General features: G+C 45.7%; 4 protein-coding genes and 1 long non-coding RNA gene across 8 annotated transcripts; 2 read left to right on the top strand and 3 right to left on the bottom strand.

Moving 5' to 3' along the window:
- Positions 1 to 94: 94 nt before the first annotated feature.
- LOC125984969 (protein shisa-like-2A) lies at positions 95 to 3,428 on the bottom strand. 3 transcript variants are annotated; one of them, XM_049747337.2, is made up of 4 exons: positions 3,290 to 3,428; positions 1,609 to 2,013; positions 1,282 to 1,424; positions 95 to 1,196 (listed from the first exon to the last, which is right to left on the bottom strand). In XM_049747337.2, the coding sequence occupies exons 2-4, from the start codon at positions 1,785 to 1,787 to the stop codon at positions 1,021 to 1,023; spliced, it is 498 nt and encodes a 165-aa protein (XP_049603294.1). In that variant the 5' UTR covers positions 1,788 to 2,013; positions 3,290 to 3,428; the 3' UTR covers positions 95 to 1,020. The 3 variants fall into 3 exon arrangements, with proteins under 3 accessions (XP_049603294.1, XP_049603295.1, XP_049603296.1); XM_049747338.2 differs by lacking the exon at positions 3,290 to 3,428 and adding an exon at positions 2,101 to 3,030; XM_049747339.2 differs by lacking the exon at positions 3,290 to 3,428 and having other exon boundaries at positions 95 to 1,193; positions 1,609 to 3,031.
- Positions 3,429 to 3,875: 447 nt separating this feature from the next.
- slc1a7a (solute carrier family 1 member 7a) lies at positions 3,876 to 11,186 on the top strand. Its single transcript, XM_049747292.2, has 11 exons — positions 3,876 to 4,016; positions 5,231 to 5,310; positions 6,734 to 6,949; positions 8,009 to 8,051; positions 8,257 to 8,488; positions 8,579 to 8,678; positions 8,815 to 9,048; positions 9,157 to 9,351; positions 10,017 to 10,151; positions 10,265 to 10,364; positions 10,428 to 11,186. The coding sequence occupies exons 1-11, from the start codon at positions 3,876 to 3,878 to the stop codon at positions 10,692 to 10,694; spliced, it is 1,743 nt and encodes a 580-aa protein (XP_049603249.1). The 3' UTR covers positions 10,695 to 11,186.
- Positions 11,187 to 11,746: 560 nt separating this feature from the next.
- Positions 11,747 to 17,602, top strand: LOC125985490 (uncharacterized). Of its 2 annotated transcripts, none has more exons than XR_011085609.1 (4): positions 11,747 to 11,882; positions 14,163 to 14,556; positions 14,953 to 15,192; positions 15,302 to 17,602. It is a non-coding gene; the product is annotated as an uncharacterized lncRNA (long non-coding RNA). The 2 variants fall into 2 exon arrangements; XR_011085608.1 differs by lacking the exon at positions 11,747 to 11,882 and adding an exon at positions 11,896 to 12,088.
- On the bottom strand, positions 12,166 to 16,725 carry scp2a (sterol carrier protein 2a). The gene is made up of 16 exons (XM_049748397.1): positions 16,586 to 16,725; positions 15,766 to 15,823; positions 15,614 to 15,685; positions 15,370 to 15,501; positions 15,123 to 15,187; positions 14,905 to 15,031; positions 14,780 to 14,843; positions 14,621 to 14,707; positions 14,389 to 14,539; positions 14,157 to 14,304; positions 13,778 to 13,885; positions 13,405 to 13,561; positions 13,238 to 13,334; positions 12,966 to 13,095; positions 12,760 to 12,839; positions 12,166 to 12,641 (listed from the first exon to the last, which is right to left on the bottom strand). The coding sequence occupies exons 1-16, from the start codon at positions 16,637 to 16,639 to the stop codon at positions 12,546 to 12,548; spliced, it is 1,626 nt and encodes a 541-aa protein (XP_049604354.1). The 5' UTR covers positions 16,640 to 16,725; the 3' UTR covers positions 12,166 to 12,545.
- A 2,126-nt stretch (positions 17,603 to 19,728) lies between the features above and the next one.
- LOC125985488 (AP-2 complex subunit mu-A) lies at positions 19,729 to 26,054 on the bottom strand. The gene is made up of 13 exons (XM_049748396.2): positions 25,853 to 26,054; positions 24,477 to 24,598; positions 23,456 to 23,721; positions 23,296 to 23,378; positions 23,144 to 23,149; positions 22,927 to 23,062; positions 22,716 to 22,860; positions 22,491 to 22,508; positions 21,560 to 21,679; positions 21,283 to 21,418; positions 20,929 to 21,026; positions 20,714 to 20,825; positions 19,729 to 20,645 (listed from the first exon to the last, which is right to left on the bottom strand). Exons 2-13 carry the CDS (start codon positions 24,548 to 24,550, stop codon positions 20,511 to 20,513), a joined length of 1,329 nt encoding a protein of 442 aa, XP_049604353.1. The 5' UTR covers positions 24,551 to 24,598; positions 25,853 to 26,054; the 3' UTR covers positions 19,729 to 20,510.
- Positions 26,055 to 26,462: the final 408 nt, after the last annotated feature.

The raw sequence follows: 26,462 nt of genomic DNA, 5'->3' as shown, positions 1-26,462 counted from the left end.
GGAGGGCACTGGGATCAATGTCATAGACTCTTCACTTCATGTCACTTCCCAAAAAGAAGTATTTTAAATCAACACGCGGGAGACGTTTCCTTAAAGAGTCAACCGAGGTTAATGGCTGAATCTGAATAGTTTTATTTCAAACTCGGGAATGGAAATTTCACAATAACCATTCAAATACTTGCGAAAGTAGCACACGAGAAAGCGAATACAAAAGCCAGTCGGTGATTAGGAACAGCACAGGCTTGTTGCTTTTGCTCAGCAAGGTCTTTGGTTTTGAGAACTTGAATTTATTCATGACACATCAAAGATGACGGCGAGAGGAGCTCAAGGCCAGGCAGGCTCGAGCGTCCTTGCGGCTGTGTTCACTGCGACCCCAATCATCATTCCTGACTTCAAATACGGACACAATCTCAGGAGGATCCAATACGAGTAGAAATGAAGACATTGTATTCTTGCGGCCGCCCACAAATTACCAATGAAGCAAGAACAGCATGTACAATACATTTTACAGAAAAGTCATTTGCGTCTTTTCCACTGAGACACCGAGCGTCACGACGGACAAACGAAACACACGAGCCTTACGTATTATCGGTTGCGATGACTGCCACACAAACACGACAATAAACGCCACTAATTGGTACATACATTTGTTGTATTTCATCCTTTGCTGTTTTTTTTCTCTGACAGTCGATCCAAAAATTGCTCCGTGTGTTTCCGTGACAATGCCGCAATTACGATCAAACGAAAAGCTCCCAGAAGGTAAAAATGGGAGTCTGAGTCATGACCACTTGGAGGGCTTGGGTGTCATTTCAAAAAAATTTCTCAAGAAGCGTCACGGCTCTCCGGAGCAAAATGGGACCAAACTGAGCTAAATTCAAGCGACTCTGGAAATTCATCTGGCCCGTTTCAAGCGCGATAAGGGAATATTCGAGCGGTGTCGTCGTGCACCGCCGCCGGCCTGGCAACTCTTGGATCGGTTGGGATGGGGTGAAATTTAGAACAAATTACTTCTTTTGGCTTTTACGACGGACTCTCGGCTCTAACCGTCGCCGTGAAACACCTTTGGAACAGACGCTCGGGATCTTGGGGCTGGTTTTCGGCATGCAATTTCCTGCTGGTGAAGTACTTTCGGAACCCCTGCGGACTGGAGGAGCCCGCCGCTCCGCTCAGACCGGACCCCTGTTGGAGCTCACCTGCTGGCAAAGCAGAAGGATAGCCCTTCAGTGAATACCGAGCACCATGCCAACTCGCTTTTTTTAAGGGAAGGTCGCGAGCTCTCACCCAGCGGCGGCGCTTGTAAGGGTATGTTGTTGTCACGACGACTCGGTTTGGTGGTGATGAAGAGATAGCAAAGCACGCAGACCGTGATGAGGAAGGCGAGGAGGACCACCGCTGCAAAAGACAGGCCAACAAGAGCCCAAATACTGAGAGGAGAGGAAAGGATGCGTGACAGGGAGAGAAAAGTACACAGCAGTCTGTCTGATGGCAGGCAATTAGCAATTTCAACAAAGTCGTTCCTTCTCTGACAGAACCAAAAAAAATGTCACATATCTTTTTCATCAGTGGAAAAAGTTGCAGTGCAAAGAAGACAAAGGCTTTTCAAATTACCTCAGCCACCACATGTAAGCATAGTCGTGCGGATAAAAGCTGTTGGGGTCATCGCAGCAGTACTTCAAATCGTTAAATCCGCAACAGAAGTGGGCGGCCGCGTTTCCCGCTTTGGGGCAGGAGAACGCGGCCACCGACACGCCGTCCGTGCTGACGTAGCTGCTGCATTCGGCGCTCATGCTGACACGGATGGGAAAGGCAGCCGTGCGCTCCACAGGTGCACTGGGCGTAGTACATAATCAAGTGCTCGCCGAGGGACCCGGGGATGGGAGCCAATATCTCTCTCTCTCTCTCCCCCTCCCTTCCTCCCTCCCTCTGCCTCTCAAATCCTTTTTTTCCTACCCAAACTAACATCAACCTGAAGATATACGTGATATCAAGTGAACCTCCAGCCATCCATCGTTTCTGTTGGCGTAAAAAGCAGTATTACAGACATTTCATCATTATCAACAAAAAGCAGGCAATGCTGAAATACTGGCTCAAGTAGCGAACCTTGGACCCCTCCACCGACGGAAGGGTGGAGACTGGGGTTCACCGACGCCATGCTCGCTGGTATTTTCATTAGGTAACATCTTACGCTTGACAGTCAATGAACTTTGGGTGTCCAACATGTCTGGCTATCAAAATGTATAATGAGGAGAAGACCAGGGCGAACAGCTCGCTCTAATCCCAGATTATCTCTGAGTCCAATCCAGAAAGAGGGAAAAAAAATTGGCAGAAGAAAAGGGATTATTTGACGGCGGTTGGGGGTTGCGACCGACAACGTGTTCACAAACGCTACTGACTTTTCCTCAGATGGCTCTCACCATAAACGTATATCACTTTTAATCCACACGGTCAATGACCTCTTGTCATAAATGACGATGGCTGCTTTTTGTTTCTGTTTGCTCCTTTCCGGATTTGAGTGCCTCGTGCATGCATTGTGGCCTTGTGTGTGTACGCGTGTGTGTGTGTGTCCTGCAGACATCTTTGTCAGAGATTAGGCAGCAGCAGCAGCAGCAGCACACGCAGATGCGACATCTGGGATTACAATTAGAATAATATCATCCATCATGTGAAAGCCTGTTACGCTCTTATGGATGACAATTAAATGTGATGTTTGTTGTATGCATGCGTTTGTTGTTATGGCTGCAGTTACTCAGATTACGTTTTCTTCTGCCCTCGTTTTTCCTTCCGTCATATAGCATTGAGGATAAAGGTTTGTATAGAGGTATCTGTATATATACGTATATTTATATATGTACATATATGTATGGAATATATGTATATATATGTATGAATATAAGTGTATATATAATGTATACCTATATACTGTATATATGAATAAATATAAGTGTATGTACGTATATGTATAGGTGTACATAATGTATATCATACATATGGGTATATATTTAAATATACCTATATGTATACGTATAGGTATATGTAAATGTATAGGTATACATATATGTATAGCTATACGTATACCTATTTGTATATGTATACGTATAGGTGTACGTATACCTATTTGAATATGTATAGGTATAGATATACGTATTCATATATTTATACGTATATGTATAGGTATACGTAGTATATGTACATCTATTTGTATCTATACCTGCATATATACACACGTATGTCTGTACGTGTGTATCTAGATGAATAGATGGATCAGATAGATGGCTCACTGAACACTCACCTTTTTAGCATTTGATTTTTATGGCCCTCACCAATCAATCCGCTGTCCAATTGTCGAGAGAGTCCCGTAATCTGGCCTTAGATGGGAGTCGCGCAGCACGGCCTAATAGGATGTTCGTATTAACAATGGCACCAGCTGTTGCAGGCAGGACAGGGCAGGGCAGGGCAGGGCCCTCTGTCGGCCACTGCGAAGAGTGGAAGGACAGGGCGGGGGTGAGGCCGTCAGATCAGCAAGAGGTGATTGACGGAGAGATTGTCTGTGCGCTGCTGCCACTCAGTCTCATGCGGAATATCCCGGGACGGACGCGGCTCGCTTTCAGCACGGCCCATTTGCACGCCGCCCTATCCTCATTTCTCACTTTTTGTTGATCCCAACTAGTTTGGACGTAGGCCACTTCTTGACCTGCCTGCCTCCACTCACTGCACTGCATGTTGCACGTCAGCACGTCGCACAGGTGGCCGACCGTCGAGCGGGCTCCGTATGGATGAATAATCGACTTTGGTGGATATTTTTTGCTCTGTGAGGTGGCAAGGGGCTCTCCAAAGTTGCAGTCAGGACCCAGCGGCTTTAGGAAGAAGGGCTGAGGATGGCCGTGGCGCTGGAGGAGGTATGGGGGCGGGTCAAGAATGTCTGCAAGCAAAACGGTCTCCTCATCCTGTCCGTGCTGGCCGTGGTCATTGGCTGCCTGCTCGGCTTCTTCCTGAGAGGCAAGCAGCTGTCCGAACAGGTCAGTCGCCGCTTCATTGTCAGCCCTGACACGACGCACCTACCATATCCTCCGTTACTCGGTCTAGAAAAACATTCCGAAGCGCCCAGGGGTTATATTGCTCCGGATTGAAAACGAAGCCAAATTGAGGGCCTCTCCCATTGCATTGCGGGCGCACGACTATGGATCGGGATTCCCGCTGGGCTGGAGAGATTAGTGTTCAATCACTCACAGTGACATCAGGTCGACAACAGACCGTCATGTTCACTTATATAATTCCCATAAATCAGAAAAGGGCGAGCATTGAGAAGGTGGCATACGGGTGTTCCGCTAACAACTGACACGCACGCACGAGATGCACACGGGAGAAACAGTTTGTCAAAAATGTGTTGACCCACTATACTTCTCCGTCAAAGGTTCAAATCTGACGTCATTCAACCACTAGCGTGCGCCATGATTCTTTCACCGGCTTATTAGCAACAGTAGTTGGACACACACACACACACACACACACACACAGCAAACAATAGTAATTTATTAGAATTCCAACTATTAGAAAGGTCATTTTAATGGACGTGCTAAGACTGTGTTTTAAAAAACATTCCATTAGCGCGTGTTCCTTTATCATCCACCGAATGTAGTGTACTAATTTGATCGAATCAAATAATGCATTTAATTATCTGCTCTTATTTGTGCACTCTTGCCCACCCGGAGACCGGGACTGTGTGTTTGCAACTTGTGCTTAAGCGCTTCAAATCTGATGAATCACCTTCATTGAAAACCAGAGTTAATGGACGACTCAACATCGATCGGTCAGGGCCAGCGTTTTTTCCGCTAACTTGCTCGAGAGGAAATGCTTGATGTCATTATTAATTGATATATACCTACACATACATAAAATACAAATGAAATTAAAGAAGAAGTCCAATTGGGTCATGACCTCGCTTTACGTTTCTATGGCAACAGATGCTGAATACACTGGCTTGCGCCATGAAAGACAAAAAAGATACACAAGCACATGTACACACACCTTAACACCACCTTGGCTGAAAAACCTTGTACTGCTCGCACATGACTTTTTTGTGTCCGTTCTGCCCGAGCGCAGCCATTGAAACGGCGTAAAGTCGAACTATACAGATGAGCGATGAATGCGGGAGGTTGGAACGCTGTTTAAAAAATGTGCACGCCACGTCAAAACAATTGCTTGTTGACATTCTTGTCTGCTCCTCTTGCAGGAGGTCAAGTACTTTCAATTTCCTGGAGAACTTCTAATGAGGATGTTGAAAATGCTCATCTTGCCGCTCGTCGTTTCCAGGTAAGACAGAGCAAGACGGGCAGGCAATACATCCAAACGGGATCAAAAGATCTTCTGGGTAACAATCGTGGCCTTTTTTTTAGACGGAGCAATACATCCAAACGGGGAGCGTATGGTTGGGACGCTGTGTCCCAGATCTTCTTTGAATCTGGCCTTGCTTATTTTTATTGGAAAGACATTTAGCGATTCCAATGCTTGACGGGAGGGGCGAGTGGTGTTTGTGACTTTGCTTGCCGTGTAACATACCTTGACCCCCACCCCTCCATGGAAGACTATTTTGGGGATGAAAACTCCCAAACAAATGAGGCGAGTGAGCGCACCGCTAACACGTGCAGCAGGCTGCTTTGTGCAATAAGCTACTTACAATACATGCACCAGCAAAGTCTGGATGAGAAGTTAATCTGGGCCGCCTCCCTCCCTCCCTCCCTCCCTGTCTCGTCGTGCGTTTGTGTCTTCCTTTTTCAAAGGAAATTGGTTTGTCATTGGAAATGACTGGACTTGGTGTCCAATGGCCTCTGCTGGAAATAATCGAAAATAATAGGCAAGACGCCGGGCGGGGCGGGCAAGATGGCCGCTACGTACTACGCACGCCGGTTGGCTGCTTCTATTTACATATGGCCGCCACTTTCCCATGACATGCGTAGTGCAGCTGAATAGTGGCCGCTCCAGGATGCGCAGATGAGCCACTGGACGCGGCTTATCTCGGGGTGAAATATCTGCCCCGGCCGGGCCCATTCTTTTTTCCTCCTCCCAACCATCTGCGCGCGCGCCAAGCCAAAGAGGAAACCAGATTACCCCGCCACCATAGAAATATAGTAGTTAGAGCATAGGTGTACATAATATTGAACAGGTGCATAACAATCAACGTACATAAATGCAGGGAATCATTTTCCTCTAATGAAAGAGAATATTGCTGGATCTTGTTTTCTACTAGGTGGCTAATAAAAGCAAAGTGATTGTTTGTGACCTTATGTGGTCAAGCCACCCTCCCTTCCTCCCTCGCTCCCTACCTCCCTCCATCCACCTTATCCTTGGACAATGTTTTGAGTGCCTTCCCTATTTTAAAGAAGGGATTACTGTAATGCTCTTGCTCAGCAAAGGGACACAATTGAGCGCGAGTGCCGTATGCTTCAAACTCATGCGGCAGGCAGCATCTCCACTCAATCACTTTCAAGTGCGTGGGTGCACGTGCGTGCTCGAGAACCGAGTCCTGCACCGCTCCTGTACATGTTCATGCAACTCCAGCTCAACGGCCTCATCTGTTTGGCCTAGTAAGAAAACCAAAACAAAACTATTTTCCCCATTCTACGGGAACATTCGGGTTGGGGCTACAGAAAGGAAGGCTGAAAACAGAGCCTAATTATTGTTATTACAAATTATCCATCTAAAAGTTCAATTTTCTTCTCCCTCTCTCTTTGATTAGTTTGATGTCCGGTCTGGCTGCCCTGGATGCCAAATGCTCCAGTCGACTGGGCATCATGACCATCTCCTACTACCTCTGGACCACCTTTGTTGCTGTGGTGGTGGGCATCATCATGGTCTACATCATCCACCCCGGAGGAGCCGCTCAGAAGGAGGACTCGGAGGAGAGCAAGAAGCCCATGACCAGCTCGGCCGATGCTCTCCTGGATCTCATCCGGTGGGAACCGGTCGTCGGGCCGTTGTTAGCCATTGATAAGGTCTCGCTCGGGACGCGGAAAATCCCTTGAGAGGCCTGAAGGGGAATTTACTCCCGAAGCTGCGTGAAACAGCACACTGAGTGAAGTCACAGCAAATCCTTGAGGAAAGTGTGTCAGCGGGTTGACGTGCTAAGCTAATTAGCCAGCGCGGTGTGTTTGAGGTGAACGCTGGCTGGCTGGCTGGCTGGCCGGCTGGCTGCGGCGGCCCCGAGAGCCACTGTGTCAGTGAGACAGTAGGTCAACGGGCGTGCCGCCGTCGTAAAGCATGTCAACGGGAGGTTATTTATTTATTTTTATATTAGAGGAAACTAGGTTTTATTTTTTATTCATATTAGAGGAAAAGCCGTTGTCATTTTCAACATCAGAGCGGAACTATTTGGCCTTTGACCGAACGAACGGACGAGCCGAACGTATACGATTGAACCGGATGCCGATTATGACGGCGCTGACGTTGACGGGCTCTCGGCGCAGCTGGGCTTTGGATTTATCTGCCAAAGCTTCTTTAAAGCCTTCATCATCTATCGTGCGGCCGTGCTATATCGGTACATTCGCAAATGGCCCCGAGTGTCTGACTTTGGCCCAGCGTGCGTGCGTGCGTGCCTGCGTGTGTGGTGAGTTGGCCTAATGAGCATCGCGCTCGTAACGACGGCGATCCTTAATCACGTCGGCGCGATGAAACAAGCGCATTAGCCTCGTTTGCATGGACGTAAAATGAACGACGGTTAGTTACTGGTTAGTTATAAACATCGTCTGACCATTACCCTACCACCACTCACGACCCATTTAGAAGAATACGCTTCCCCGTCCGTCCCACTCTTGGAGTGCAAAAGCACTTGAGTGGCCTCCAGAATCCTTTTAGCTTGCAGTATTGAATTGTACAAAAATAATCAGAGAGAAAATGTGTTGGATATGAAATAAGCAAGGGTGTTGAAAGAAAAATCTTTGTCGTTCTTACCATTTCACATCCTTTCTTTGAAGACATTTTCCAACCTTGCTGTCTCGCTCTCTGTCTCCTATAGCAACATGTTTCCGGCAAACTTGGTTCAAGCTACATTTCAACAGGTAGGCTGGAGACTTACATTTTCTACAATGCACTTCACCTAGTTGTATGGAAATGAGTCGAATTGGTTCCGCGGGCCCCATCCAGGTCCAATCAAAAGTGAACTTTCTTAAAAAAGTGGTGTCAGCCAGCCGAATGTTTTCCGCCCGCCGCGTCTCACTGTTTGGGTTGTCTGATTTGCGCCTCTTCTCCCTTCTGCCTCCCAAGTATCGAACCCGGAGAGAACCCGAATTCATCCCCAAACCGACAGTGGCTCAGCTCCTGGATGAGACCACCACTCGGCGGGTCTACATCTACGGCATCCAGGACGACAACGGAAGCGACGTTCAGAACTTTTCTCTGGATCTGACGCCGCCGCCGGACGTCATCATGAAGACGTCGGCGGGCACGAGCGAGGGCATGAACGTGCTGGGCATTGTCATTTTCTCCGCCACCATGGGTGAGCGCTCGGTCACCGATTTCTCACGTATTCGCTCACTTGCTCGCTCGGTCCAGCTCGGACCCAAGTGACCATCTGGCTCTTTGGCAGGGATCATGTTGGGGAGAATGGGGCCCAACGGAAGCGCTTTAGTCAACTTCTGTCAGAGTTTGAACGAAGCTGTCCTCAAGATCGTTGCCATCGTCATCTGGTAAGAAGCAACCCCCCGCTCCAAAACGCTTTCTGCTCCCGCTGAACTCGCTTTAACTCCTTCTTCAGTGCGGTCCTCTTCAAATGGATGTTTGTCGTCAATGTTGAAGCGCTGCTTTGTGTCCCTTCAATTTTAGGTACTTCCCCTTCGGTATCGTTTTCCTGGTGGCCGGGAAAATCTTGGAGATGGACGATCCGTCAGCCATGGGGAAGAAACTGGGATTTTATGCCATCACGGTAGTCATGGGCTTGGTGCTGCACGGTCTTTTCATCCTGCCGGCCATGTATTTCTTTATCACCAAGAAGAGCCCCATTGTTTACATCCGAGGAATTCTGCAGGCCCTACTTATTTCCTTGGCCACTTCCTCCAGGTAATTTTACTCGAGGCTTTTCAAATTTGGGCCAGCCAATCGACAAATATCAAGGCCCAAAGGAGTCACGCAATTTGTAAGATGACGTCATTTGTTGTTTTTGACCAGCTCTGCCACGCTGCCTATCACCTTCAAGTGCCTCCTTGAAAACAACCACATCGACAGACGCATCATCCGCTTCGTGCTTCCCGTGGGAGCCACCATCAACATGGACGGCACCGCCCTCTACGAGGCCGTGGCGGCCATTTTTATAGCCCAAGTCAATAACTACGAACTCGACTTTGGACAAATCATCACCATTAGGTAAGCAAAGCAAAAGAGTGCGACTTGTGTTTTTTTTCCCCCCACGCAGCCTCTGACTTAATCACATCACATATTGAGTTTTCTAAATGATTAAAAATATTATGGGGATTTACTAGGTACACATTCACTGTATGTAAATGTCACACAGATTATGCCTCATGTGAGCTTCTTAGTCTGATCTGATTTCTGCCAAACGAGTCTGGAAGCCACAGCGGCGCGCAAAAAAGTAGCTCGGCACTGTCTCGCTGTGGCACACTCTGTACCTTGGCAACAGGTAAACAACAGCCCGGTGGGTGGGGGGGGTTGCGGGGCGTTATGTCCCTCTGATTTAATGGCATGTCCTCTTGTAATAACATTAGGCAGTCAGACTTGTGCCCATAGCTTCAGGCTGCGCTCGTAATCCCTTGGCTGGCAGTAAAACCCATATGACCTGTATGACTCATCTCTCCTGTCACGCCAGAACCATAATAATTTCCCCCCTCCCTGCCTTTCCCCGTGCTGTTTGGCTGCTGACCACAGAGCTTCACGCAAACAACTATGGAGAAACCGGCGTCCATTCTCGACATATTTGTGCTTTTGCGTCCGTAAAATCTTCGTACGGCCATATGTCGAAGCAATCAGAATTTTCATTGAAATGCTAATAAAAAGGGCTCTCTGTTTTTTAGCATTACTGCCACGGCAGCCAGCATCGGTGCGGCAGGAATCCCACAAGCTGGACTAGTTACCATGGTGATCGTGCTGACCTCTGTCGGTCTACCCACCGATGACATCAGTCTCATCATTGCAGTTGACTGGGCTTTGTAAGTGCTTAGTATGAAACAAGTGGACTGACAAAGTCAAGTCACGTCTTGCAACTTTTACCGTGTTTCGGAAACCTCAAACGGGTAAACGGGCTTGGACGTATGTCACGCAGGGATCGATTCAGGACCATGGTCAACGTGATGGGCGATGCCCTGGCCACGGGCATCATGGCTCACATCTGTAGAAAAGATTTCATTAAAGAAGGCGAACAGGTGAGAGCCCCAAACGTTTGCGCACGCGTCTGTCCAGACTCAAATTGTGACGGCCTCCCCCAGGTACCGCTGATCTGCGAGACCAAGCCCATGATCAGCATCCAGCAGATGATGAGCTACCAGAACCAGAAGAACGGCTGTTACCAAACGCCTCCGGTGGGCGGCAAGCACGAGCACCTTTCCCCGGACGTGGCCCGCCTGATCCAGCTGGAGGAGGGCATCCGACCCCTGGAGAAGAAGAAACACGCTCACTCCTCCCACCACAAGAGAGGCCACAGGGACAAGGAGCACTGCTCCATCGACATCAACGGTCTGGAGACCAACGTGTAGAAGACGTCCGAGCCAGCGAGCCAGTGCTCGGACGCTGGGCCGGCGCCGTCCTCCCGCCATGCGACTGAGGTCAAACGGCTTCAGCGAGAGACAAGTGCGAAGTGAATCAATGCGCTCACGCGTTGAGCAATCCGATAGAATACAAAGACTTTTTTTTTCTTTTTCTAATAACCACGTGCGTATCCGTGATATATGATTGGGTACCGGTTGCTAGGCCGGCTTTGGGCTTTTTCAGTTCCGTTGCTCTTTTTATACAAGGGTGAGTCAGCTCAAAAGGACAAGGAAGGCAGTACAATAGAGCTTATTTGAGATATAATTATTAACATCCGCCCAATCCCTCTGTGGACTGTGCAAAAATAAAACCACTAGCATCAGTTATATATTGTATCGACCCGTTTGAGATAGTCTTGGACAAATGGACTTTTTCCATATTTGAATCATGCACAAGGAAGCGCACATACGCTACAATAAACACAACTTTATGATTCGGTACGAAGCTGTGCCATCTTCTCAAGGTTTGATTTTGATGACAGACAAGAATTGCTTTCCACCGCCATCTGGAGCAGAAGCCGGCCGGGCTTGACACTGTGTGGCGTAGACGACGCCGAAGCCAGTGACATGCGGAGATTAACCTCCTTGTGCAATGAATGGATGTTGTTGCATTTGGCACGGGGACAAGTAAGTCAAGAAGGTGGGGGTGGACAGTCTGGACCTGGCAGACGGTGCACGGGGCGGGGAAGATTTCTGGATATCACCTAACAAATTCACTCAAACAGAAACATTGACATTAAATTGACTTGCGCTAATTAGTTTCTTTATATATATATATATATATATCACTTACCATAAATGGATTACCGTACTTTCCAAACTATAAGGCGCACCTAAAAACCTAAAATTTTCTCAAAAGCCGACAGTGCGCCTTATAGTCAGGTGTGCCTTATATATGGATCAATTGATGAATTTGTTAATCCATACTGGTTGTACACAGAGCTCTGCCAAAATGTTTCAGTACGTTTTAGTACGACTAGTAAATTACAAGGTCGCATTGCTTCCCAGCATTACGGCAACCGTGGTCAAGGGGCGTCACTGATTGGCTGTTGTACCGTGAGGCTATTTCATTTCAAAATAGGCTGCTCCGTTAATGTTTCAAGTAAATTTACAGATCAATATAGAAGGGAAACACAGGTATGCAGTACCAATATGTTATATCGAATTTTAGTCCGTTCCGATCATTTTATATGAGATGTTTGAGAAACGCGATTGTTTACAATTTGCGGGTGGCTAATGCTATAGTGATAGCTGCTATACGCACGAGGCTATTTCATGTCAAAATAGGCTGCTCTGTTAATGTTTCGAGTAAATTTACGGATCGATATGGAAGGGAAACACAGGTAAGCAGTACCAATTTAATTAAAATTGATGGTTGAATTGTTTGTGGCACCCTGCGAAAAACAATAACTCACACATAGAGAAATTATTGGTGTTTATTAAACAGCGGAATACGTTTACAGAATGAAATATGTTTGACTTAGTCATCATTACAGAAGGCAAATGTATGTCATTGGCGTGGTTAAAACAGATTATTTCATTTTAAGTGAGCAGTTAATCAACTTTTTTGTTAAATCATTCCATTTTTCCATGATTTATTATGAGGTCAGATTGCTGCTGCTCTCTGACATGTTGTAGATTTTTGCACAGGTTAAGGTCACCACCCGCAATATGGTCCAAAAGGTGCACATTAAGGCTTTATAGCTGGACTCGATCTAAGCATGCAGAACCATTTTTACTGAAGCCCATCGCTACTGGTGTCTGTCAGAATTTAATTCTAAGGTTGGGCTCCATTGGTGATCACAGCTTGGCCTTTCCTGGTGCCACCTGAAGGTTCTGAAGCTTCATGGCCATGCCCATATTCCCAGTAATCTTCAGCTTGCCCTTGAAAAATGCCTGAGGAGAAATACATTGAATGAAGAACACTTGATTTTGACAGATGTACACTAAGAAATCGGCTAGTCACAGCCATGGGACCGACAACAGTTAGATGAGAGAGCGTTATGGAACATACCGTTTGAGCGTTCAATTTTCCTGTCATCAGCTCCAGTAGATCTTGATCACTCATGGTCAAGGTGCAGTCGGCCTTGGTGCCTGAAAACAATGACTCACATTGGACACATTGTAGCGTTCTGCTTTTTTTAAATAACAATAATAATAATAATAATGTCATCTTCAAGTTCCATATCTGTGTGATGCGTTGAAGTTGCAGTGAAATACCTGCTTGATTGGTGACGCAACCATTTCCATTCTTCACATCCACAAACCATGTGGCCTCCTTGCCATTGGGTCCCTCTTTCACTTGGAAAGCAAACACGCCGCCAACCTTCTTGACCAGATTTGCTCCTTCCTGCAAGAGGACAAAAAAGCTGCCCTAAAACAATCTTCAAATCATTCAAATCATGCTTGGGGAAAGATCGTCAAGGAACAAAACGACATTTTGTTGAGTGGAGGAAGCCAGACCAAACCATCAAGTCTAATGCTCGCCATACCTCCTGCAGATGTTTTTCAATCTCCTTGAAGACAGCGTATGATTTAAAGGCCTCCAAGTCATTGCTCACACTTGTAGCCACTGCCCCCACGTGGGAACTGAAGAAGCAAAAACAGCCCTCAACTCAAACGAATTGTATGGTAGGGATACTGAGAAATTCTCTCGTACCGGCTGAGCTCCTGTGTGAATCCCATCTTGTACAGCGCGACCACCACGGCTCCTCCCAAGCCAATGTTGTGCTGCAAGGCCACCTTGGCACCCGGGACTTGCCTCTTGCCGGCCTGACCTCGGAGCTGCCAGCAGAGCTCGGCACATTGGGCCAACCCTGGTAGAAGATGAGCACACATGAGGCCTTTTTTTGTGCATCGACCACTTCTGATCTGAAAGGCTTAATATATCAAGTAGTTCTTGTAAAGACTTCAGAACCACAAACAGCAAGGACTGCTCCAATATGATGGGACGCACGCCATCTAGTGGCCATCGTCAGAACTGTTTGTTTAAACCTTGACATCTTTACAAAATGTTAAGTGTGTGTGTGTACCTGTCGCTCCTAAAGGATGTCCTTTGGAGATGAGACCGCCACTGGGGTTGATCACATACTTGCCGCCATACGTGTTGTCCCCTCGCTCAATCAGCTCTGCTCCTTTACCTGTCCAGAGGAAAAAAAACAATCACATCATGCGCAATCAACAAGCGGAGATCCTAAAAGCTAGCTATTTATTTCCATTGCATCTGCCACAAGGAGCTTTTGGGCTTTCTTGGTGCACATGAATCATCTTGTGTGTTGTGATAAGCCAGGGCGGAATTGATTTTAGACTTTCTATGAGCCTCTTTGCTTGGATCTCTTTGCAGTCACCTGATTATGAATGCATAAGCAGACTGTCATCAAAGTTTTATCCTGCTTGAATTGTGATTTGTACCTTCAGGGCAGAGTCCCAGGGCCTCGTAGGTGATGAGCTCGTTAGCAGAGAAGCAGTCGTGCAGCTCCACGACGTCGACGTCGGCAGGCTGCAGACCCGCCGCTTGGAAACACTTTTGGGCCGCCACTCGCGACATGTCGTAGCCCACCTGAACGGCCGTAGCGTGTCATCAATACACGGGGGATACCGACGGGGCGGTGCCATTTCCGGCGCTACCATAGCACTTTCTCACCATCTTGATGCAACTGTTTTCGTCAAAAGTGGTGTTCAGGTCAGTCACCATCTCTTGGGCCAGGATCTCCACGGCTTGCTTCTCCAGACGATGGCGCCTAACAAAGTCCTCACTTGCCAAAACTACAGCACCGGCGCCATCTGATGTGGGGCTAACAAATAGACGATGGTAAGATGCTTTTGTTTTTATTCCTTCGAGCCAAAAATGGAATGAATGAATGAGAGTATCTTACCAGCACTGCAGAAGAGTCAAATATTCAAAGACCTTCCTTGAGTTCATGACCTGCTCCAGACTGTATTCATCTTGAAACTGAGAATAACTACACATAAAGAACATTGTTAGCTTAGCGCTAGCAACCTCCTAAATGCATTGTGTAGTTTTTTTAACGCACGGGTTGTTGGTAGAATGTTTGTGGTTTTTCCAGGCAATCTTGGCAAAGTGCTCCGGTTTAGTGCCTGCAAATGAGCCCGCTTAGACACAATGGAGCTTTCATCTTTCCCAAAATGCCGGCGCTACCATATTTCTCCATGTGCTCCCTGCCGGCGTTGCCGAACATCTGCGCAGCTGGCGGAGCGGCCACCATCCCGTAACGGTTGATCATCACCTCCATGTGCTTGTCCATGGGACTGGTCCTGTCCATGTACTGGGAGAAGAAAACATGAAAAGTCGGACTTGAGTGGTAAGTAAGTAAGCAAGTTGAAAGTTTGAGCGTTTTTGTTGTTATTTTTTTTTACCTTAGAGGACAAAGACCCCCTCTCCATCTTTTCGAATCCAAGTGCAAGCACACAGTCGGAAAGACCTAAAGTAAGAAATTCTTTGAGGAGCTTATTTTTTTAAATCAACCTATTTGAAGCCCATCTCTTATATTCACACAAACATTTGTGGTTCCTTGACTTAACATTTATACCACCAGTCCACCTGCAGAAAGGCACATGATGCCAGAAGACAAGACGTTGCAGAAAATACTCTTGCTTAACCCACCTCCTTGGATCAGCTGCCGTGCCATGTAGAGGGCAGTGGAGCCGGTGGAGCAATTATTATTGACGTTAATGATGGGGATGCCGGTCAGGCCCAGGCTGTGGTAAATGGCCCTCTGACCACACGTGGAGTCGCCTAAGACACAAACGCCAAGGAGAGGAAAAGGTGCATCAGTTGAACATTTTTGGTACAAGGTCAAGAAAAGCGGCAGCCTTGATTCCTGATGGCTACAAATGATATGCGTTACCATAGACATATCCCACACAGGCTTGCTGGATTGCAGAGTATGGGATTCCGGCATCCGCAAGAGCCTTTTCACCTGCAAAAAAAAAATGTCACATGTATTCTAATATTCTTGTAAATGGCTGAGGAATGTCTAAATTCTGTTTGGATAAGCACCCGCTTCCTTGGCCATGTCAGGGTAGTCATAGTCGCCTCGGGCTCCGGGCTTGTCAAACTGTGGCAAAAACATACGTACGTGAAAAACACAAGTATGTTTGACTGTGATTCATGGAACTGAATTTTTGGTGCGACACCCCAGCCTACCCACAAATATGAATCATTTATTTCACCCCCCCCCCACCCCCCCCTTCTTATTTATGTAGCACATTTCATCCACAGCCAAAGTGCAACACCTAAAATCATTTACAAACCGCGAAAGCCAAATCAAAGAAAATAAAAGTTCCGTACTTAGAATTATAAAAATATATATTGACACCGATTAAATGCATTTGCAAACAAAGACGTTTGAAAGCAAATTGAAGAAATCAAAAGCAGATTAGAGAAACACATTTAATGGTTAAATGTGGCAAAAATTACAAAACAATAAGATAAGCTGCAAGAATTCAACCACAGGTAATTCAGCCATAAAAAGATTGAGTTCACTCAAGACAATCTTTGACTGCGTTTCAAAGGGAGGGCAGGGGTCAAATGACCCTTTACACACATTTTGCATTGACATGAACTATGGACTGAGACAGTTACATAACTATCGAATAGCATCATCTATTAAGACGAAAACTAAACTCGCAAGTTCAAACAACAATGACCACAAAATAAATATGGATCGGTATGGGCTCACTTTGTCAGATAATCTTGCAAATGCTCTTGTGTTTAGCGAGCGCTACTTAGTACTTAGTCAAGGGTACACACTACAGCAATAGTGTTGAACAGTCGCAAATAGTGTTACAAAGAGTCTAGCAGTTTCGATTTCATTTACCTTGGTCATGCCAACTCCGATGACAAACACGCGATTTTTGCTTGCAGGAGCCATAGTTGGATGTTTGTTGTGCGAGCTGTCAGGAGGGAATCGGAACCAGTGTTGGCTCGTGAGTGAACGATTCGTTCAAAAGAACGAGTCTTTTCAGTGAACTTTTCCGTTCATATGACTTCAACCAGTAGGTGTCAGTAATGCACATTGAAGCTGGTGTCAACTCGCCGTGAAACAAAACGAAGAAGAAAATGACGTAACTTCCTATTCACGGACGAGTTGCGAATTGCATTTCCTGCTTATCAACTGAAAGGATCTGTGAGTTAACTAGTTAGTTAATGAGTGATTTGCTTTTCCAGTTCATCGCGAGAACGGATCAGTGAGGGAGCAAATTCAGACTTTCCCGTTCGCGAACGAGTCAATGGGTGAACTGCCTCCCTTCCCGTGCATCAACGGATCAGTCAGTGAACGTGTGGCGCTCCCTCCTGGTGTGAACTATGTAAGCCAGAATGTAGATTTATGATTTGCCAAGGAAAGATAGAACAACTCACGGAAACACCACTTCTTTTATGCACGTTTTCTCCAAGCTAACGGCTAACTTTATTGCATGAAGGGATGGGCCGTTATGCTAAAACGGGGAGATTATGCTTCTCTTTGGGTAATCTTTATTTTATAACCTCTAGTAGTTTTTAAATAACGTGTATGCATATATATATATATATATATATATATATATATATATATATATATATATATATATATATATATATATACCCCTAAATATTGTTATCCAATTTATCTACTGCAATTTCACATTAGATTGCTGGTTTGAAATTTACTTTTATTATTATTTTAATAATCATTAAAACCTGTTGAAAGTTGTCTGGTGTTTTATTCCTTGTTTTATTTTTTGGGGCATGAAAACAAAAATCTTGGTTAACTGCTTTATATGACAATATGTATGTGTTTTACGTTGTGTAATATGTGTTGGTGTCCCCCAAAATAAAGAGCAAGTAGTCAAATACACATTCTTTACACGTACTAAAAAATACATAAAGTTATAAGGTACACCTAAAAATGGTGGTGTACCTACTGGAGTGTCCGTGTGACGTCACAGATCAACCAGCCAATCAAAGTGGGGGTGAGGGCGGGTGTGGCACTTTTCATTTTTAGTTAAGCTTTGGCCATGATATTTCCCTAATAAATTGGCTCGTTATTAGGTACACTTAAAAATGGCGGTGTACCTAATGGAGTGTCCATGTGATTCCCTCGTTAAGTGCAGGTGCGTGAAAACTTTTAGCTCCTTTTGAACGTGAAAGAAGCTAAAAGTTTTCACGCACCTGCGCTTAACGAGGGTCACTTGGAAAACATGTTGCAACGCGGCCCCGAGGACTAGAGCTTGACACCTGTGACCTTTGACCATGATATTTCCCTAATAAAGTGGCCTGTTATTAGATACACTTGAAAATGGCGGTGTACCTAATGGAGTGTCCATGTGATTCCCTCGTTAAGTGCAGGTGCGTGAAAACTTTTAGCTCCTTTTGAACGTGAAAGAAGCTAAAAGTTTTCACGCACCTGCGCTTAACGAGGGTCACTTGGAAAACATGTTGGAACGCGGCCCCGAGGACTAGAGCTTGACACCTGTGACCTTTGACCATGATATTTCCCTAATAAAGTGGCCTCTTATTAGGTACACTTGAAAATGGCGGTGTACCTAATGGAGTGTCCATGTGATTCCCTCGTTAAGTGCAGTTGTGTGAAAACTTTTAGCTCCTTTTGAACGTGAAAGAAGCTAAAAGTTTTCACGCACCTGCGCTTAACGAGGGTCACTTGGAAAACATGTTGGAACGCGGCCCCGAGAACTAGAGCTTGACACCTGTGACCTTTGACCATGATATTTCCCTAATAAAGTGGCCTCTTATTAGGTACACTTGAAAATGGCGGTGTACCTAATGGAGTGTCCGTGTGATTCCCTCGTTAAGTGCAGGTGCGTGAAAACTTTTAGCCACTTTTGAACGTGAAAGAAGCTAAAAGTTTTCACGCACCTGCGCTTAACGAGGGTCACTTGGAAAACATGTTGGAACGCAGCCCCGAGGACTAGAGCTTGACACCTGTGACCTTTGACCATGATATTTCCCTAATAAAGTGGCCTCTTATTAGGTACACTTGAAAATGGCGGTGTACCTAATGGAGTGTCCATGTGATTCCCTCGTTAAGTGCAGGTGCGTGAAAACTTTTAGCTCCTTTTGAACGTGAAAGAAGCTAAAAGTTTTCACGCACCTGCGCTTAACGAGGGTCACTTGGAAAACATGTTGGAACGCGGCCCCGAGGACTAGAGCTTGACACCTGTGACCTTTGACCATATTTTCCTAATAAAGTGGCCTGTTATTAAGTACACTTGAAAATGGCGGTGTACCTAATGGAGTGTCCATGTGATTCCCTCGTTAAGTGCAGGTGCGTGAAAACTTTTAGCTCCTTTTGAACGTGAAAGAAGCTAAAAGTTTTCACGCACCTGCGCTTAACGAGGGTCACTTGGAAAACATGTTGGAACGCGGCCCCGAGGACTAGAGCTTGACACTTGTGACCTTTGACCATATTTTCCTAATAAAGTGGCCTGTTATTAAGTACACTTGAAAATGGCGGTGTACCTCATGGAGTGTCCGAGTGACGTCACAGATCAAACAGCCAATTAGAAAGTGGGGGTGAGGCTTTGACCATGATTTTTCATTATTTGATTTATTAAAAAATAAATAAAAAAAGGATGTGTGTTTGTGTGTGTGTGGGGGGGGTGTGGAGACGATTTGTTGAACGATTTGTTTGAACGAATCTTTTGGATGAACTAATTCTTAAGATTCAGTTCACTTAAAAAAACTGGAATGCACATCACTACACGGAACACACGAACACTTCCGGTTTAATGGCGCGAAGGAAAAGATCGTATATTGTAAAGATCAGGCATCACTACACTTTTCCAAGTATCAAGTCTCTTTTGCAATCACTTCCGATTTAAAAAAGAATTAACATTCTGTAATATGGCTTATTTTTTAGTAAAAAAATCACCATGTAACTTTTTTTTTTTTTAAGAGAGAAAATCACCATGTATAGTAAGGCTTTATTGAAAAAAAAAAAAAAACACAAAGTCAACCAGAACATTTTTGGATACATAGTCAGATTTTATTGGACCGAACGATCACCAGGGCTACAAATATGAAGAAGTGGACAGTGGAAAGATGAACACAAGGAGGAGACATCACCTCTAAATCATAGTGCAGGGAGAGGGGCCTGATTTGCCGACACCTTTCAATATAGTTGTAACGTTGGAAGAAGTTGGTCTTAGTGCTTTAGATACATTAAGGAAGAGTTGTTTTTTTTCCTTTTAAAAATCAAAAGAAATAGGGGGGGGGGGGGGGGGGACCAACTAGCTGAGCTCATCAAGTCTGGAATGTCACTTTAGAGTGCAGTTGAGGTGGGCAACAATACAGAAGGGGAGCTCCATTTTTTGAAGGGTGGACTACTCATACACAAGAACTATACCAAGATTCATGTGAAACCACAACAGCTACACGTCATCTTACCAGAGAGAAGAATTCTAATGTTGAAGTGGCGCAGGACAAATTCAAGTCCATTTCTGACGAGTGGTAGCAGAACAATAACACTGAATGAACACAACGGCGCCCCCTTGCTGCACTTGCCTTAGCGCCTGCTTTACTCATCACTACGAGATATACGATACAATAATTCACGTTTTGCATATATCCGGGCATGATGCCATATTGACTTTTTTCTTTCATTCAATGATGTCAAGTCAATCTCCAACACCTAGTTAGGAGGCGAGCGTATAAGAGAAGCGCTAAGAATAAATTGGAGCGGAGAGACAAAGAGGAACTGTGAAATTCAGTAAAAGGATGGATGGGGGCGGCTGCGACGTTCCACTTCAGCAGCGCGTCTCGTAGATACCCGAGCGGCCGATGTAGCGCACCCATTTGATCACGTCGTGGTCACTGTAGTTGAGCTTGGACTCAAACACCTTCAAGTAGCGCACTTTGAGGCCAGACGGAGCAAAGGGCACCTGAGGAGGAAACATCGAGTCAGGGTGGGCTCCGAGTCAGGGGATTTCGACTCGAGAAATGACACTACCTCAAAGTTCATGGAGATGGGGGGTCGGGCCCATTTCTTCTTGTCGTTGGTCGGCAACAGCTCGATCTCGGCGCTGATCTGAGACTCCTTCATTCCTGCCATGCGTTTGATCCTACACAGGGAAACAGCAACGTGTCAGTCGGAACTGCGCTAAAATCTGTATGAGTGTGTGTGTGTGTGTGTGTGTGTGTGTGTGTGTGTGTGTGTGGACTCACTTCCAGACAATGGCATTCTCACTGGCCTTATACTTGGCTTTTCCCTTCATGCAAATCACCTGCACGCCGCTGGTGTTGAGGGGCGTCGGGATGCGGACCTGAATGGAAAGTACCGTGAATGATTTGAAACTATTAAAAAAAAAATCTCACCATTGTTGTTCTTTGGATTGGATAAAGAATACAGTACGTCTACGTGTCTTGCTGCACCGTTTGCATTCAAATAACTTGCTCGGGTTACAACAGCCACATTGATGCTTAAAATGAGAGTGGCAAGAAACAAGTTGAAACTTCTTTCTTTTTTTTTTTTTTTTTTTAAATCTAAAAGTAAGTCTCATGTAAGTCTCAAGTTCTCACCTCGATCTTCTGGGCCAAAAGCGATGGCTTGAAATTGGACTTGATGACCACTTTCACCTCCAGCTTGGTGCGACCAACCTCACGGACCAGAGGGATGACGCGGAACGGCAGGATGATGTCCTTAGTGGTGCGATACCTGCGAGTGGTAGAGGAGAAGTTCATGTAACTTTGTTTCTCATCGAAGTCTCGTTCACATGTTCTTCTGTACTTTTTGCAAACAGTGCAATTTGCTTGGACAATGTTCTTTATATTCGGAACCCATTTTCCCCCAACTGACCTCATGAGCTCGTACTCTCCGTCAGGGGGGATGAAACTGATGCTACGCTCCGAGTCAAACTTGCTGAGGCGCACGCACTGGTGGAAGGTGCAGTCGTCGATGGCGATGGACTGCTTCCCGCTGGCGGAGAAAACGGCGTCAGTGTACACACGGGTAGCCGAAGCGCTTCGCTGCAGCGCTACACTACATGAGCACGACAACTGTCTACCATGAAGTCACGCACACACACAGACGACTGCTGGCTCCAAGACAAAAACAATGGCAAGAGGTTAATGGTGTTCAACCACAGACCCGGTTAAAAAGTCAAGCGAGGCGGGGCTCAAAAACAAATCAAACGTATAAACGGGGAGGAAACAAAGACCAGGCAGCAGAGGTGTTGGGAGGATGTGTTTGACTGCTTGTGAGAGACGGACGGAAGGGGCATCAACGCATGAGGTGCATGTATGAGACGTGTAGTAATGTCCAGAAGTATTTGGAGATGGGTTTCATTCATAGATTTGAAATAGGGCTGTGTAAGCACATGTGCACTTCTGTTGATTTTTTTTTTTTTTTTTTAAATAAATCATATCAATCCAGCTGTCTCAAGTATAAATGAAACTAACATCCTGCCTTTGAATAAAGGAATGAAACTTAAAACTTGTTTCTTAAAACTTTTTTTAAAAAATCTTAATTAATCGAGAGATTGATTACTAAAATAAGCCCTACTCTTAAATACAAAACTGGATTTTTTTTTTTTTTTTGTCCGGAAAAAAGGCCGTCATTGAATCACTTCTTTTTTTTTTTTTTTTAAATCCACGCCAGTGTTTTCTACAACAAAAATCATAAAAAATGCCCTGTTAGTCCAAATATGTCAGGAACCAACTAGATTGTGTCGTGTGTATGTGTGTATCTTTGGAATGTGTGTTGGTGAAGACTCATGTCAGTACAGTACCTTCCTCCCCCTAAATCACTGAGGTACAGCACATAGAAAAAGAAAGACAGGGACAGAAAGAAGAGATGCACCCCCCACCACAAAAAAAGAAAGGGAGGGGGAAAAAAAATCCAAATAAATAGAACATTTTGTCTTGTTAGAGAGTGAACAAGACAACACATGGACATACAAAGTGTTTTTTGTTTTTTTTTGGTCAGGTTGTTGGAAATAAATACGGCCGCTCACCTCTTCCCAGCATCGTCGGACGCGCCGCCTTTGCCCTGCTTGTCGATGACGATCTTGTCGTTCATGCCGAATTTGCACTCGGGCATTCCGCTCAGGTAGCTCTTCATCACCACTCGGCCGGACACGTGGGCGCTCAGGACCTGACCTGAATTCAAGATGGTTCAGAACACGTCGACGTCTCAGCGTGCGCAACGGGTCCGACGAAAGCAACCTTGTGGCGACATCAGCAGGTTGACGCTCTCCAATACATCCAGGAAGAGTTCGTTGCGGCGATATTTGATGCCCTCGCGACGCCAGCCGATCTGCCCCGTCACCTGACTGGTGATTTGAGACTGCTCCTCTTTTGTCTGGGGACAATGGCACAAAGCTGGTCACAAACCGACAAAGGCGGCAGGGCAGGGCAAAATATATTAAGTGTTTTTTTTTACCTGGTGCTGAAGCAGGAATCCGGACCAGATGTGGAATGAATACCACAAAAACATGTTAAAATCATGTCATACCATTGAGCCCCATCAAAAGTCAGTTTTTGGCACCACGGACTAATGCGGTAACATTTTAAAAGTTCACAGAGGGCACTGACCTGTCCCTTAATACCCTGCTGAGTGATGAAGGTCTTCAGAGCTCCAGTTTCAGAGTTCTGAGGGTAACCAAAGTCCAGAATCTCTGCATGAACAAACACAAAATGCAACTGCTGGTAAGGATTGTCAATAAGTAGAGGGGGGGTGGGGGGAATTTGTTACCGTCGAGCAGCTCGTAGATGAGCACAAAGTTGTTCTTGATGTTCTCCTCGCTGATCTTGCCAAAATAGGCCGTCATGACGTCGCACATCTTGTAGAGGAACTCAAAGACCATGGCGGCGTTGACATTCTGCTTGGTGACGGCCGCCAGCCAGATGTTGGAGCGCTTCACGTGGAAGAAACTGGTGCGAGCGATGTTGGTCACCGGCGAGCGCACCTGCTGTCGAGCGTGGATCACGTTCACGCGGAACGCGTCCACTGCGTTGCGCCTGCAATGTGAAGGAGACGCAATATTAAAAAAAAAAAAAAAAAAAAGGATAAATACTTTTGCAGACAGTAAAAGGCAACTAGCTAAAAAACAAAAGTAATTTATGCACACCATTATAAAAAATGTGTTACAAGATTTTCTTTTCATTGAACAGTAGACAGCGAATATGAATATAAAACAAAAACTTGCTTTTGTGTCGCCTTCCGTATGAACAAAATGGTCAAGTGTGGGTCCATACGTCATGCGCAGACTCCATGCTACTGCACTTTTCTGTTTATATTTTGCCTGGCGCCTTTCCATCAGTCACGTGACTCATGCTTAAAAAATGCTTAAGGTGGCATGCAAGTTTAGGTTGGGGGGGGGGTGTCACTTGGTTTATGGCCATGAGAGGGAAAAGGTGAAAAGGGGGTCCATGCTTGTTAGGTGTGAGTTCCACTCCTCTTACCTATTCCTACATGGGCCCATATGGACAGATGGAGGAAAATTGTGATAAAGAGGAAAAGAGGATGAAGAGTGGCAAAAATGTACAAGACACATTTTTGTGTATGACGTACACAGACACATGGTGTTGATCATGAGGTCATATGAGCGGCTTTTCTGTGACATTATTGGGTCTGGCAGTAAATTAGGAAAGTGCTAGGCGCCTGGTATTAACTTACCATGTTCCAAAAGAAGCAGGAGGAAGTATAAATGAAGCTATCCCGCAATTCTCATTGCTCTTTCTGCAGTAAATTCAACGGCTGATCAAATTCTTACCCTATATCATCTCGGTAGACCCGAGAGATGAGGACCTCCCCCTTGTGGTTGTAGATGAACAATCCTCCGATCATGATGGCTGCTCCTCAGACCCAACAAGCCATGATGAAACCAAACTCTGCCTGAGGACACACGCACGGGCGATAAAGAGAGGAAGGAAAAGGGTGAAAGAGAGGGGGGGGGTGAAAGCTAGCATTAGTAACCATCACCACAGAGAGACATTTGTCCCTGTCCCCCCTCCCCGCACACACTCACATAGGAGCATAGAGAATCCATTTCCAAAATGCTTGGATAATCAAAACCAAAGAATGGACAGAATAATGTGACATTCGAAAAATGTCTCACATGCAGATCACACAAATGCACAACCGCATGCGAAACTGGTTAAACATTTTATGCGTGCTAAACAATAATGGGCAATTGCACCTGAGTGACACCTTGTTTACTTCCTCTAAGAGACTAACACCAGATTAGCAGTCAACAGTGTGGGGCACGGTGACACCAACCAGATTGGGATTTTGAATAGACACAGTGGTTAGTGTTGTCCTGAATGAAGATTCTGGAAAAGCAAAGACGAAGGGCATGCTTGGAATTCCTGCAGGAGGTTTTTCCAAATAAAACGCATCGATTCGACAAACTACGCATTTGAAAATATTTTCCTGCAGGATTATTGCAACGTCTTGGTTGACGAAGATTGGGATGACCATGTCACGAGTCGACTTCGGTGGTCCTCATATCGGCCCAAGTCAAGATGTCTGCTTATTCGGCCCATTTCCTTACGTTTATGAATGTTTCATATCGGTTCTCGATTCCACGCTGACTACGGAATTACAGCTGTATTCGGAGCGTTTGGAAAAAAACTGCATCGGGTTAATACGAGAATGTAGGTCTGACCTTCATCTTTGATCAAAGTGATGGGTGAGAAAAGACCGAAAATGAGTCTTAGCTAGCTAATTTAGCTTAGGACTGCAGTCAAGACAACCACATAGCGTGCAGCCATTTCCGGTTGCAAGAAATAAAACCATGACAAGGTGACCGTTATTCCAATCCCAAAAAATTGTTATTAAATGTCAAATTAAGAGAGGGTGCACGTGTCGAAAAATGAATGAATGAATGATAAAAGCCTGAACTATCACAACACACTGCGCCCACCAGAAACGTACACCTTTAATTTGAAATGCAAAACCCTCCGCAGTTCCTTTACACCCTTGTTGCCCTATGCTAGCTTGCCGCCAACTAGCAGCGCGCCAGCTAACATTGCTAACATTAGCACGACCCGAGAATGATAAGTGCCTCACCGGGTATCCACAAATCTATCTATCACAAAAGGTCATTCATCTCCTTCGACTGTCAAATCTCGACTGCGGTAAATTTACCCTCGTTCTTTCACGGACGCCACCAGTCAGTCGCCCCCGTTCGGCCTCCGCTTCTGGCTTGAAGTGGAAGGTTCCCGGTTTACACAGCCGCTGCCTGGTTGGGTTGTGGGTTCCTTCCTTTCTAGTGGAGAACACAAGTGTCAGCTGACCAGCACCCGCCGGTCTTACGCTCAGCCGAGGCAGGAAAAGGCGCGGCTGCTGAGACGAGTAAAATCACCGCACCCAAGCCTGGCCGCGATAAGCCTCACCGGTTAACGTTTTGCAACAAAATTATTTTTTTATTAAGCAGCGTAATTCTTTTCCACATTGCGCAACCCAATCATTCTCAAACTCCAGGCATGACGGGGACCATTTCCTCACATACCAAAGATTCCCACGTTCCATAGGCTTCCACGTTTCACCCCCCTCCCAATTGATATAGTATTTCAATATGGATCAAAAAATGGCGCTACACCGAGGCTAGGGGGTGCTCTACGCCCGCTAAAACACAAATAAATAAATAACTGCACCATTTCCCAATAGAGACGTTTGACATACTTACGTAACTCTTCCTTACACTTGACCAAATCAAAGAATCACAACTTCAAATTGTTCAGCCCATTCCTTGGGT

The sequence above is a fragment of the Syngnathus scovelli genome, chromosome 17 (assembly GCF_024217435.2).
Source record: "Syngnathus scovelli strain Florida chromosome 17, RoL_Ssco_1.2, whole genome shotgun sequence".
NCBI classification, from domain to species: domain Eukaryota; kingdom Metazoa; phylum Chordata; class Actinopteri; order Syngnathiformes; family Syngnathidae; genus Syngnathus; species Syngnathus scovelli.
Note: the sequence above shows the minus strand (reverse complement) of the source record. Positions and strands in the feature narration are given on the sequence as shown.

Bases quoted from the DNA above. Each gene is read 5' to 3' on its own strand.
- scp2a (XM_049748397.1), bottom strand. From the start codon at position 16,639: ATGGCTCCTGCAAGCAAAAATCGCGTGTTTGTCATCGGAGTTGGCATG. The intron at 13,886-14,156 runs GTACAAATCACA...TCCTCTGGACAG, and splicing joins CCTGGGACTCTGCCCTGAAG to GTAAAGGAGCAGAGCTGATT. The intron at 13,335-13,404 runs GTACGAGAGAAT...TTGCTTCTTCAG, and splicing joins TTCACACAGGAGCTCAGCCG to TTCCCACGTGGGGGCAGTGG.
- slc1a7a (XM_049747292.2), top strand. From the start codon at position 3,876: ATGGCCGTGGCGCTGGAGGAGGTATGGGGGCGGGTCAAGAATGTCTGC. The intron at 6,950-8,008 runs GTGGGAACCGGT...TGTCTCCTATAG, and splicing joins GCTCTCCTGGATCTCATCCG to CAACATGTTTCCGGCAAACT. The intron at 8,489-8,578 runs GTGAGCGCTCGG...GCTCTTTGGCAG, and splicing joins CATTTTCTCCGCCACCATGG to GGATCATGTTGGGGAGAATG.
- LOC125984969 (XM_049747337.2), bottom strand. From the start codon at position 1,787: ATGAGCGCCGAATGCAGCAGCTACGTCAGCACGGACGGCGTGTCGGTG. The intron at 1,425-1,608 runs GTAATTTGAAAA...CTCTCCTCTCAG, and splicing joins GCTTACATGTGGTGGCTGAG to TATTTGGGCTCTTGTTGGCC. The intron at 1,197-1,281 runs GTGAGAGCTCGC...CTGCTTTGCCAG, and splicing joins CTTACAAGCGCCGCCGCTGG to CAGGTGAGCTCCAACAGGGG.
- LOC125985488 (XM_049748396.2), bottom strand. From the start codon at position 24,550: ATGATCGGAGGATTGTTCATCTACAACCACAAGGGGGAGGTCCTCATC. The intron at 21,027-21,282 runs GTGAGAACTTGA...CTTTCCATTCAG, and splicing joins TTTTGGCCCAGAAGATCGAG to GTCCGCATCCCGACGCCCCT. The intron at 20,646-20,713 runs GTAGTGTCATTT...TTTCCTCCTCAG, and splicing joins CCATCTCCATGAACTTTGAG to GTGCCCTTTGCTCCGTCTGG.